Source organism: Anser anser, assembly GCF_964211835.1.
Source record: "Anser anser genome assembly, chromosome: 4".
NCBI classification, from domain to species: Eukaryota; Metazoa; Chordata; class Aves; order Anseriformes; family Anatidae; genus Anser; species Anser anser.
In genome coordinates, this window is record NC_139724.1 from 78645935 (window position 1) to 78658188 (window position 12254).

At 74.3% G+C, this 12254-nt stretch overlaps 1 protein-coding gene across 2 annotated transcripts; it reads left to right on the forward strand.

Moving 5' to 3' along the window:
• Nucleotides 1-289: 289 nt before the first annotated feature.
• TLX2 (T cell leukemia homeobox 2) lies at nt 290-11824 on the forward strand (the record flags this gene model as incomplete). 2 transcript variants are annotated; one of them, XM_083832879.1, is made up of 3 exons in its annotated part: nt 8259-8655; nt 11160-11397; nt 11592-11824. In XM_083832879.1, 3 exons carry the CDS (start codon nt 8259-8261, stop codon nt 11806-11808), a joined length of 852 nt encoding a protein of 283 aa, XP_083689005.1. In that variant the 3' UTR covers nt 11809-11824. The 2 variants fall into 2 exon arrangements, 1 of the variants encoding a protein (XP_083689005.1); XR_014583083.1 differs by lacking the exons at nt 8259-8655; nt 11592-11824 and adding an exon at nt 290-2040 and having other exon boundaries at nt 11160-11251.
• Nucleotides 11825-12254: the final 430 nt, after the last annotated feature.

The window sequence follows — 12254 nt, forward strand, 5'->3', positions numbered from 1 at the left end:
TTATTGCTGCAATCCCCAGCAACAAGTGCTGCCTGGGGAGCCGCCGGGGCCGGGGCCGGGCGGGCAGACGGCGCGGCCCCGAGGGACCCGCACCGGGCGCCCGGCGCTGCGGGGCGGCCCCGGCACGGTGCGGGGGGGCCGGGGAGGGGAGGGGAGCCCCGAGCGCCGGCCGAGCCGAAATGCCGCGGCCGGGGCCGGGGCCGGGCGCTGCGGGCGCGGGGCCGGGGCCGGGCGCTGCGGGCGCGGGGCCGGGCCCGGGGCGCAGGGACCAGCCCGGTACCGGCGCCGGCCCCGGGGCGCGGATGGGCAGCGCGGGGCTCGGGGGCGCCTGGGGCCTCCGCGGGGCTCCTTGGCCCTGGGCCGCCCGCAGGAGCCCCGTGACCTCCGCCCCGTCGGTCGGGCTGTGGGTCCCGGTGCCTCTGGGGCAGCGTGGAGCTGCGGGGACCCTGGGCAGCCCCGCACCGTCCCCTTGCCACCAGCGTCCTCCTGTCGCACCGGCCCCTGGATGCTGCTGGCCTGGCTGGTGCTGGTCCAAGTCAGGGTCTGGGTCCGGGTCCTGGTCCTGGTCCTGGTCCTGGTCCTGGTCCGCTCAGCTCTCCCTTGTCCTGGCCAGTCTTTGGGTCTGGGTCACGATGGCAGCACCTGGGTCCCAGCACCAGTCACCTCAGCTCCTCCAGGTCCCAGCCAGCCCAGGCTGGCCCAGGTCTGAGTGGCTCAGCCTGGCCCGCGAGAGGCAGCTCCCGGCGTGTCCTCATGCTGTCAGCCGTCCCCTCCCTGCCTCCTGCCCCAGCGAAGTGGTGTGTGGCTGGGCTCCAGTACCCCCAGTCCAGGCACCCCCAGAGGGGACCCTCAGCGGGGGCAGCCAGGACCAGCCCCCGCGCCCTGGGGTGGCCGTGGGCCCACGCAACACGCCCCCCCGCTGCCAGCCAGAGCCTGCCCCCCCTCCGGCCCCGTCCTCGCCAGGCGGTGAGAAATGAGGCTGGGGCCGGGGTGAGCGCTCGCATCTGGGGTGAGCGCGGGAGGGCCTGGCCCCATTTGTACCTGCCAGGAGCAGTTCCTGGGAGGGACGGCCGCGCTGGGGGCTGCGGGGGTCACAGCTGGGCCAGCACAGCCCTGGGGCTGGGCAGCATCGCTCACTGCCAGCTCCGCACCGCACCGAGCACCAGAAGTGCACCACACAGCGGCACCAGCACTGCGTGGAGCAAGGTCACCGTGCCGAGCACCGGCACCGCGGCACTGCCGGCACCGCAGCAAGCGCAGCCCCAATCCGTCTCCCTGCACGCGCACCCTGGCACGGCACGGCCATGCGCTCTGCATGCGCAGCCCTGCGCCCCGCTGTCCCCTCAGCCCCCCCAGGCTGGGCTGTGGCCCAGGCCAGCAGGCGGACGTCCTGGTGGTGATCCTGGGGCTGCGGTGGCTCTGCTGGGACAGGAGCAACCCCAGGAGAGGTGCCCAGGGACAGGGACGGGCACTGCTGTGTGCAGGCACCCAGCTGCCACGCCTGCTGGCACACATCCCCACGGGATCGGCCCACCCAGGGGCACCACGCGCGCTCCGTGCCGGGTGTGCTGTCCCCTCAGCCCAGCCTGTGGTGCGGATGCACTGTCCCCACACGTGCCCTCACCCCGACACCTGCTGCACGCAGGACACGTCCATACCCCACACACACACGTGTCACCCTGCGTGCTGTGCCCAGGCGCACGCCGACACCTCCTGGCACGCCGGCAGTGCCAGTGCCCGGGCTGGGAGCGCGGGTGAGGAGCGGGGTGTGCGGGGTGGCAGGGGCTGGGGACAGGTGGCAGCAGGACACGGGCGTCCACATCAGCCTGGGCCCCCAGGGCCACGTTTGCAGCCTGGCACGCGCGGGGCCGCACAGCTCCATCTCCCGATGCATAATTAATGCCTGGGCGGCAGCCGGCGCTTCCCTGGCCTCCGCGAAGCTCCGGGGCCGGGCAGGCCGGTGCTTTTAGCAGAGACCTGCTCAAATATTCAGCTCCATTTCCGCTGCGGAGCCGCGCGGGGTCTGGGCGGCTCCTTCTGGTAAGCGCCTGCCGGGGGCTTTCCCGGCCCTGGGGTGTGGGGCTGGCCGGACCCTGCTCAGGGCTGGGGGCAACAGGGGGGGCGGGGGGGGGGGGGGCTGCGCTGAGACCTGGCACGCTCGTGACAGCAGCCAGTGTAGGGCAGTGGTGCTCCAGCCCCCGGGGCCAGGCGAGTGGGGGCCCATCGCAGGGCCGGTCCCACTGCCGTGGCTGCCACCCAGGTGCCTGCACCCCTAGGTGCCATCAGCTCCCTCCCGGCATCACCGTGGGGCCCCCTGCCCCACACCGTCACCAGCCCCACAAGTCCCAGTGGAGGGAGTCCCCCGGTGAGGGGGCTCCAGGGGCGGCTGGTGCCGGGGGGGCTGGGGGAGGCACAGCCGTGGGGCTGGGCAGGGCGCGGGGCGGGGGGCTCCAGCGGGGGCGCAGGGCCGGGGGCTGGGCGGTTATGGACTGAACTCCCTGCCTAATGCACCTGATTGGATTTGCAGAATCCAATTACCTGCCCTCGGCCTTTGATAACGAGGTTCTGAGCGACGGCTTCTGTCAACGGCCCCGCGGCAGCGAGAGCCACGGCTGCAGGCACTCGGCACCCCGGCCTGCGGGGACGGGAGCCCCCCGGCACCCGCAGCCCCGGTCCCGCTGTCAGGACCCCCACAGCCCCCAGGGAGGTGGGGATAGGGCTGCCGGTGGCTGCTGGGCACAGCACCAGCCCTGCGGCACTGCAGGACCCGCTGCTACTCGGGAGGTTGCAGCAGCCAACCTGGTGCCTGTGGCCAAAAGGGGGCCAGGGGCTGCACCCCCCCTCCTGCTGCCTCCCCGCTCCCGCAGCGTCCCCACGTCCCTGCTCCGCGTCCCCCAGCCCAGCCCTGAGCCCTGGCGCTGTTGGCCCTGCGGAAGCCTCAGGGCCTCGGCTACCGACCCCAGCAGCTGCAGCATTGCCACTGGTCACAGCGGGTCCCTCCTGCCCCCCCAGGGCACACAGGGTCGTGCTCTCAGGCACCGTGGCAGAAGGTTTGTGCTGCATGGGCAGCAACGCCTGCTCCGCACCCCTCCCCAAGCCCTTCTGTCCCTGCTCCCATCCCATAAAGCTGACGGAGGCAGGCAGCAGGGGGCTGTGGGGGGCTGCAGCACCCATTCTACCCCCAGCCCAGGCTCCCCTCTCCCAGCCCCAGGGATGGGGCTCAGGGGCTGCCCCGAGCCCCCTACCAGGTGCCTCTCCCCCCCCCATCCTGGGGCTGCAGCCTGGGGCCGCCCGGCAGGATCAAACCCTGGGCAGCTCGGCCGGTGCCACCACGCTGCAGCCGCCTGCGTCCCCGTCACACCGAGCTCCTCCCCAAGGACGCTGCGTAGGTGCCGACGGCCACCGTGACGTCCAGCCTGGGCGGCTCTGGCTCTCGGGGCCCGGGCACTGGGGGGTCCTGGTCCGGTTGGGCCACATCTCGCTGCACGGCCGAGCTGCCCGGGAGCCGCCACAGCCGCGTCCCGGCCCGGCGCAGCCCTCTCGCGTGCTGGGTGGGAGGCGTGCGTGCCACCGCGTCACCCCCTGCACCCCACCCCGGGTGCCAGCGCCCAGCCCGGGGCCGGCGGGTGCGGGGCACCGGGAGTGTTTCATGCAGTTAAGAAGTGTCTGATTGAGGCAGGAGGCGCCAGCAGCTCCCCCGGGAGCCGCAAGTCAAGGACTGGAGGACCAAATGCAGGCTAAAGTAATCCAATCTGGGCTGGCTTCATCTAATTAGCCCAGAATTAACCCAGCAGCCAGAGAGGAGCTGACTGTCCCTACAGTTTGCCAGCGGGTTTGGGGGGGAAGCGGGAGGAAGAAGGGGACGTCCAGCGATAATGAGATTAGGGGGGGAGCGGGCGGGAGAGGACGGCTTGGCAGCATCTCGCCGGTGGTAACGTGGGGCCCTACCAGGCCTCCGCCGCTTAATTGCTGCGCGCTGGCCGGCGCGCAGGGAGCGGGCTGTCAGCAGTGAAGGGTGGGCAGGGACCCATTTTAATAACTCCTGCCCCCTGGCAGGAACACCTGAGCCCGGCAGGAGGCCCTGCAGAGGACAGGGACGCAGGCACGGGGCTGGCCCGTGGGGACCCGGCGCCATGGAGCCACAGCAGCCCCGTGCTGCAGGTGCCCACGGGCAGGCTGGGGGACGGGGCGAGGGGCTGCCGGCAGAGGCACTGTGGGGGCCACGGCAGCACCCAGGACAGCTGCAGCGGGCAGGACCACATCGCTGCACGGGGCCACAGGGCAGGTGCCAGGACTGGTGTGTCCATCCCCTGCCTGCCAGGTCGGCTGTGCCAAGGGCTGGGTGTAGCCACTGGAGAGGGGGGCAGCGGGGTGCTGGGATGCTGGGGTGCTCGGGTGTGCAGCCCTCGTGCAGCTCTGGCAGCAGCAGGGTCTGGCGCTGAGCAGGGTCAGGCAGAGTATTGAGGCTGACAGCTGATTTCCTACCCCAAGCCAGGCGAGTGCCCCCTCTGCCTTGTCCCCCTCCTGCCTGTGCCATGCAGGTGCCAGTTCATGCAGTGTGCTGGCCTGGGGACACAACTGCTGCGCCCCGCAGGGGACCCCACATCCAGCTCTGCTGCAGCAGGAGTGGGGGCACCCACCGGGGACCGTGGGGGTGTGGGCCGTGGCCGAGAAATGAGGAGCAGTTTTGTATGGGTGCACTGGGATATTCCCAGCCCCCTCCCATTGCAGGTGCATATGGGGGGTCCCTCGCACAAGCTTTGCTGTGCACATAGTGCTCAGGCTCTGGGCAGAGCCATGGGGCACCTGGGACAGAGACAACGCCTCTGGCTTCATGCTGGCAGCTGGCAGCACAAGGGCCACTTGGTGCAGACAGGGCCAGCAGCACTGGCAGATGACAACGGTCCCTGGATGGGTGACCTGCACCTCGAGCTACTGGGCTCGTTGAGCACACTGCTGACGAGGGCTCAGCCTCCCCTGCAAGCCCCCCTACCCTGGAGCAGCCCCAGCCATGGTGCCATGGGAGCTGGGGAGGGGTCTCTGCTCTGGAAGCGGGAGCCAGCCCCAGCCCCCCCAAGACCTCACATCTCTCCAAAGCGAGCACCCAGCGCCAGCTCTCGCCCTGAGCAGGGGCCGGTGCTGGGGTCAGGGCACACATCACGGCGAGACCCCTGCCAGGACCCTGGGGCTGCCACCCAGCGGACCCCCGCCGGCACAGGGCGGAGGTGACCGTGACGCAGGCAGGCGCCGCGGGAGCCCCTGCCCGCCCCAGGCCCTGTCACCTGCCCCCCAATCCATCTCCCGGGACCTTGCAGCATTCCAGCCCCTGGGCACTTCCAAACATCTGCCTCCTGCTCTAGGTTTAATTAACCTGCTGCCGCCCGGTCCCTCCCCCAGCACAAGGCATTTCCTCCCCGCCACCCGCCCCGCGCCCGGGCAGGCGCCGCTCGCGCCTGGGCCAGTGCCAGCTCCGGCCCGAGGGGCTGCTCCCTGCCCACTGCGCCCGCAGCCGCCCAGCGCCTGGGGCTGCTGCTGGAGCTGGGGGGGCTGGAGTTTGGCCATGCTCTGGAAAAGGCGGCACCGGCCAAGTGTCCCCAGCATCTGCTGGGCCAAGAGCAAGACACGCTGGGGGAGGCTCAGCCTGGCAGGGCACCAGGAGGGCAGCTCCAGTGCTGCAGACCGGTGCGCAGCGTCCCCCTGCCCTGCGTTGATGCATGGACCCAAACCGGTGGCACAGGGCTTGCTTGGGAGCACGGGGACGGCAAAGTGATCGGGCACGGCAGGGCCAGCTCCTCCTGCCTGTGCACGCACAAGGGCAGCTGCAGGGTTATGTTTTGTGGGACAGCGTGTGCCCGGCGCGGGCCTGGCCGGGACGTGTGTAAATGGGGTGCGCGTTGTGCAGGCACAGCGGCTGGGGGCCCTGCACGGGGCGCGTTTGTGTACGCACAGCAGGGGCGGGCGCAGCTCTGGTGAGCCCCCGTGGGGTGTGGGTGTGCATCACCACACCATGCTCTGCACGCGTGTGTGGGTGCCCCAGTGCCGTGCAGGTGGGTCAATGTGCGTGTGTGAGGCTGTGCCGCGGGGTGTGCGTGTGCACGCACATGGCTGTGCAGGGCTGGGGGTGCACACGTGAGGCTGAGCATGGGGGCTGTGTGTGAGCACATATATGTGTGTGGGGGCCTGCACCCACGCCGCACAGCGTCTGTGTGCATTGTGTGGCTGTGCTGTGCTGCAGGGTGTGTGCACACACGTGTGTGCGGGCAGCTGGGCCCTACTGGGGTGTGTGTGGGAGGTGTGCGTCCCCACCTCCCACGGCTGGGTGAGCGTGCGCCCAGCACAGCACCAGTACCATGACCCCAGGCCCCGAGGAGCTGCCACGGCAGGGCCGGTCTCCCCACACCACAGCGGGTCCCGCCGAGCACGGGTCTGCCCGGTGCCCATGGTGTATGCGGAGCCCCTGGTCAACCAGTACCCCCGGGCCGGGCCGTGCCCCCGGGACACAGCAGCTGCAGCTCCCGGTGCTGCCGTGATTTACAGGCGCAGGCCCCGGTAATGTCATTTGCCCCAGACCGGTGGCGCCAGGGTGGCCGGGCGGCCGCCCTCCCCCGCCGGCCCCTGCCCCGGGGACGTGACCCGCCGCCCTCGCCCTGAACCGGGGCCCGCCGGGGAGCCCGGCACCCCGTCCCAGCAGCCGCGGCGCGGAACCACCGGCCCCGCCACCCACGTCCCGGCCCCGCCACCCACGGCGCGGCTGTCGCGATAGTCGCCGGGAGGCCCCGCGGCCCGGCCCGCGATCTCTGCGCTGCCCGTTACCGCCCGGGGAGAGCCGCGGGGCCGGCCGGAGCGGCACCCGCAGGGGAACGGGACCGGTCTGCGGGTGGCGGCCGAGCCCGCCCCGACCGGCGCCGTCGCACCTCGCGCCCGGGAGGCTCCGCGGCGCTGCCCGGCCCGGGCCAGCCGGCCCCGCTCCTCCGAGCCAGGTACGGGCGTGCCCCGGGAACGGCGGCGGGGCGGGAAGGGCCGGGGTCGGTGCTACCGCGAGCGGCGGGTCCGTGGGAAGCGGGACGCGTGCTGTCGGGAACGGCGGGTCCGTTGTAGCCAGGGTCAGCCAGCACCGGGAGCAGCGGAAGTGTCCGTGGCCCGGGAAGGGAGGGTGCCGGGGCGCGGGGTCCGTTTGCTCCGTGATCGGTGGGCTCGGTGGGACCGCGGCCGGTCCGCCCTGGCAGCGACGGGTGCGGGGGGACGAAGCCGCTGCGCCCCGGAGCGCCCTGGGACGCGGGAGCGGCCCCGCGCGGCCGCATGACGGCACCGGGGCCGGGGCCCGCTCCGTGCGCCCCGGGACGCGCAGCCGCGTCCGCCCGGCAGCACGGCGCGGCCCCGGGCACGGCTCGGGCGGGCGAGCTGCGGCCCCGGTTCTGCGCGCCCGGCGCCCCGACGGTCCCGGTCCCGGCCGGCCGCGGGGGCTGCGGGCAGCGCCGGGGCTGCGCCGGGCCGCGGAGAGGCGCCGCGGCGCCGTCCGGTGTCGCGGCGGCGGCTCCGGTGGGCCCCGGGCCGCCGTTCCGTTGCTCCGACCCAGGGAACGCCCGGCGGCAGGGACCCGGGACGCGCCTCCGCCGCCGCCGCTGCCGCGGCGTTTCTCGGGCCGGAGCGCGGCGGTGTCGCCGGGCGCGGCCGGTGTCCGGGGGCCGGGCGGAGCCCCGTGCGCTCGGGGCCCGACGGACCCGACCGGCAGGAGCGGGGACGCGGCGGAGCCGCTCCGGGGGCCGCGCTGCCCGCGCCGCGCCACCGGGGGTCCCGGGGCCGTCCCGGCGGACGGCGGGCCGGACCGGGCCGGGCCGGGCCGGGCCGGGCGGGGGCCCGGTGCCGAGGCGGGGAGGGGGGGGCCGGGGGGGCGCCGGTGCCGGGGCGTGGCCCCGGGATGCGCGAGCCCCCGCCCCCGGGGGCGCGGGCTGTCAATCACGGGGCGCGGCCGCCAATCAGCGGGCGGGCGGCCGGGATTTTGGCAGGTCCAGATGGAGCGGGGCAGAAAAGCGCGTGCTGCCGGGGGGCCCCGCCGCGCCGCGCCGCGCACCGCAGCCCGCGGCCGCCCGCAGCCGCCGCCGGCCATGCCCCAGCCCCTGCCCCTGCCCCTGCCGCAGCGGGCGCCCGGTGCCAGCCGCCCCCGCCCCCGCGCCCGCGCCCGGCCGCCCGCGGCCGCCCCCCGCGCCTAGGCGGCCCCGCGATGCCCGCGCCCCGCCGGCTCTGAGCGCGGCGGGGCCATGGAGGCGGCGGCGCTGGCGCGGGAGGGCGGCGGCCCGGCCCCCCCGCCCCACGAGCCCATCAGCTTCGGCATCGACCAGATCCTCAGCGGCCCCGAGCCCCCGGGCGGCGGCGCGGGGCCGGCCCGGGCGGCGGGAGAGCCCGACTACGGGCTGTACGGCGGCGGCTACGGCCCCGCCTGCTCGCTCGGCTCCTACAACCTCAACATGAGCATGAACGTGAGCGTGAACGTGACCCCCGCGCCCGCCGCGCCGCCCGCCGGGGTCATCCGCGTCCCGGCGCACCGGCCCGCGCCCGCCGCGCCGCCCGCCGCGCCGCCGCCGGTGCCCGGGCTCTCGGGGCTCACCTTCCCCTGGATGGAGACGACGCGGCGCATCGCCAAGGACCGGCTCTCAGGTGAGCGCCGCCGGGACGGCTCCCGGCAGCTCCCCTCCGCTCCGACGGCTCCCGGCGGCTCCGACGGCGCGGCGGGGCGCGCGGCTGACCGGCGCCCGGGGCTCCGGCCGGCCCGGGCTCCGTCGCGCCGGAGCTGGCTCGCGGGGCGGGTCGCGCTCCGCCGGTACCGGGGCGCGGGGCTCCCTCCCCGGCGCTCCGGAGGCCCCGGCCGCGCCTCGCCGCCGCGGGCTCCGCGCCCCGCTCCGCCGAGCGCTGCCGTGCCCGGGGCCGGGCTCTCGCCGATTCCCCCCTCCCGCTGCGGCCCCACGCACCGGGAAGCGGCCGCCGTCGGGGCCGGCAAACGGCGGCTCGGGGATGGCGCTGCCACCGGCCGCTCCACCGCTGCCCTTCTTCGGTTCCCGGTGCGCGGCGGGGGCCGGAGCCGGCTTCCCGGCAGCTGCGGGCAGGGGCCGGGGCCCCGCTCCGTGCGACGACCCCGGAGGTCCCGCCTTGCTCTGGCCGCGGGCTCGGGCTCCGCGGCGCCGACCGGTCCCGTCCCCGGGGCTGCGGCACCGGCACCGGCCCGGTCCCACCGGGAGGGCGGCGGCTGCCGGAGAAGCACAGGGCTGGGGCGGCGCGGGGTGCAAACCGCAGGTGCGTGCGGGGACGGGGAGCGAGGACCCGGGGTGTGTGTGGGGAGCGCAACAACACCCGCCTGCATGTGGGGACGGGGCTGTGCAGGGAGCAGACACCGTACGGGGCTGCCGCGGGGCACGGGGCCCACGCTGTGGGGTGGCTGTGGGGCTGGGCTGTGGGCTGTGTGGGGATGGGGACTGGGCTGTGCAGGATGCAGAGACCCATCTGTGTGTGTATGGGGACGGCTGTGGGGCCGTAGGGTGCCGGGGTGATGCATGCTGGGGTGCTGGTAGGAGGCTGGGGCGGGTGGGGGTGATGTGGGGGTCTGGAGGCCGGTGGGGGCCGTTGCTGCCGGTGGGGCCATGTGCTGGACACCGATGCTGTGGCTGGAGTGCCTGCAGGGTGCCGGGCGAGGGACTGGGCGCTGCACCCCAGTGCAGAGTCTGTGGGTTGCCGGTGCCTGGGGTGCTGGGAGCGGGTGCTGCCTGTGGGGCGAGCGTGGTGCTGGGCAGCGCTGGCCTGGCTCGGCTCGGCTCGGCTTGGCTCAGCTCGGCTCCTTCCCAAGATGGCGGCGCTGCCACGTCCGCAGCGCGCGGCTCCGTGCGGGGACGAGGGTGGTGGTCGAGGCCGGGGCCGCGGGGGGCCGGGGCTCTGCACCCTGTGGGGCGGGGGGCTGGGGGCCACGGAGGGCCGAGCCCAGGCACCAGCAGAACCGGGTTCGCCTCCTGGCCCACGCGGGGGCCGCGGTGACGAAGCACCGTCCCCATGCAGGGGCGGCGGGTGACGTCCCCGTCTCCTGCCTGGCGCCAGCAGCGGGTGGACGGGGCGGCCCCTCCCCGGCACGGGGTCTCCCAGCCGTGGCCATCACTCAGCGCCGCGGCCTTGGGGTGGTCTCGGGGCTGTCGGCATCTGTTCCCAGCGAGGGGCCGCCCCGCGTGGGGAGGGGGTGCGGGGGCGTCCAGCCCCCCGCCTGCACGGCTCCACCTGCGTCAGGCGCTTCCGCCCCCGCCGGCGGGCAGCCTGGCTCCCAGCCGCGGTGGGCTTGGCGGGGTCTGCCCCACTCCCAGCAAGCGTGGGGTGTTGGAGCCCCATTGCGGCCCCACAGCAGCCCCATGGGCCCAGCCACGTGCAGCCCTGCCCATGCGGAGTAGTGCTGGCGAGGGCTGTGGTGCCCTGGGGCCGTAGCTCGGCAGGGGGACGCATGTGCATGGGCTGGCTCCGACCTTCCTGCTGGCGCCTTTGCTGCCCTGACGCTCCCCGTGGCTCTGTCCCTGTGTCCATGAGGGGGGTGACGGCCCCTCCCCAGCCCCCAGGCAGCTGGTGGGCAGCCAGCCCTGACACTGCTGGTGTATGGGGGGAGACATCAGCTGCCTCCTGATGGCCTCTGGGGTCCCATCCGCTCCGCCAGGAGGGGTGGGAGGCCCTGGCAGGTCTGTGGTGGCTCCTCTGGGGCTGTGGCCCAGCTCGGTGCTTGGCACAGGGAGCCTTGCCAGCCCTGCACCGAGCCTGGTGCCTGGTGCCTGGTGAGGCTGGAGGTGTCCCAGCCACCGGGTGCCACTCGTGGGGCTCAGAGAGCAGTTGGAACTGTGGCAGGAACCGAGCACGAGCCCATGCACCACGTTCTGTGCTGCTGCGTGCGTCCCCAGTCTGCAGGAGCAGGGTGTCTCCATCCTCGCCTCCTCTCTGCAGCTCCCATGGAGCTCCCCTTCCCCTCACCCACTCAAGCATCCGGGTCGGGCTCTGTCGCTGCCCCAGGGCTGAGCCTGTTCCTGCCGTGCCCCTCAGCAGCGGCTCAGCCCCGGCCTCTGCCCGCAGCAGCAGCGAGGGCCGGCGCTCTGCCTGGGCTCCCCCTGCCCTGGCGTGGCTGCTCACCCCCCCTCTGCCCGCAGCCGCGCTGTCGCCCTTCGCGGCGACCCGGCGCATCGGGCACCCCTACCAGAACCGCACGCCGCCCAAGCGGAAGAAGCCGCGCACCTCCTTCAGCCGGGTGCAGATCTGCGAGCTGGAGAAGCGCTTCCACCGCCAGAAGTACCTGGCCTCAGCCGAGCGTGCCACTCTAGCCAAGGCTCTCAAGATGACGGACGCCCAGGTCAAAACCTGGTTCCAGAACCGCCGCACCAAGTGGAGGTAACGGGGCCGGGCCCAGGGGTAGCCACCTGCAGCCCCCCGGGCAGCGCCGCCCGGCTGCATCCCTCGGGCGGCCGGATCCTGCCACTGAGCCCCGGGGAGGGCTGGGCTGGAGCGGGACCGGCGGTGCCTGTCCCTACGCCCGGCGGGTCAGAGGCCGCGCGGCAGTGCCAGACGGGCTGTGTGTGCTGCAGGAGGCAGACGGCGGAGGAGCGCGAGGCGGAGCGCCAGCAGGCCAACCGCTTGATGCTGCACCTGCAGCAGGAGGCCTTCCAGAAGAGCCTGAGCCAGCCGCTGCCCCAGGACCCGCTCTGCATGCACAACTCCTCCCTGTACGCCCTGCAGAACCTGCAGCCCTGGGCCGAGGACAATAAGGTGACGTCCGTCTCGGGGGTGGCCTCCGTGGTGTGAGGTCCCTGTGTGGCAGAGGGGGACTGCCTGCGCACCTTGGGGACCTTGGACTTGTCAGGAGGAGGCTGTGGGCAGCAGGAGCCTGGCAGGGTGCAAGCCAGCACCTCTGTCCTGTGGCAGGGAGGGGGCTGCTGCTTCCCGGGCACTCCCGAGCGGCAGCCCCCTCCCCATGCCCACGCCCCCCGGGCACTGGCCCTCTCCGGGCCCCACCGCTGCCCCAGGTGAGCGGCGGCCCCGGGCGGGTGGACTCCAAAGCCCCGATGACCCCTGCCTGGAGCACCACGACCCATGGGCAGCCCTGCCCCCACAGCCTCCGGGGGATCTTGTGCACTGAGCCCCTCTCCCCACGTGCCTCAGCCGGCCCTGGACTTTCTGCAGGGGCTGCCCGCTCCCCGCAGCTCCCCGGGGCCTGGTGCCCCCCATCAGCAGCTCTCCCGGCCGGGCTG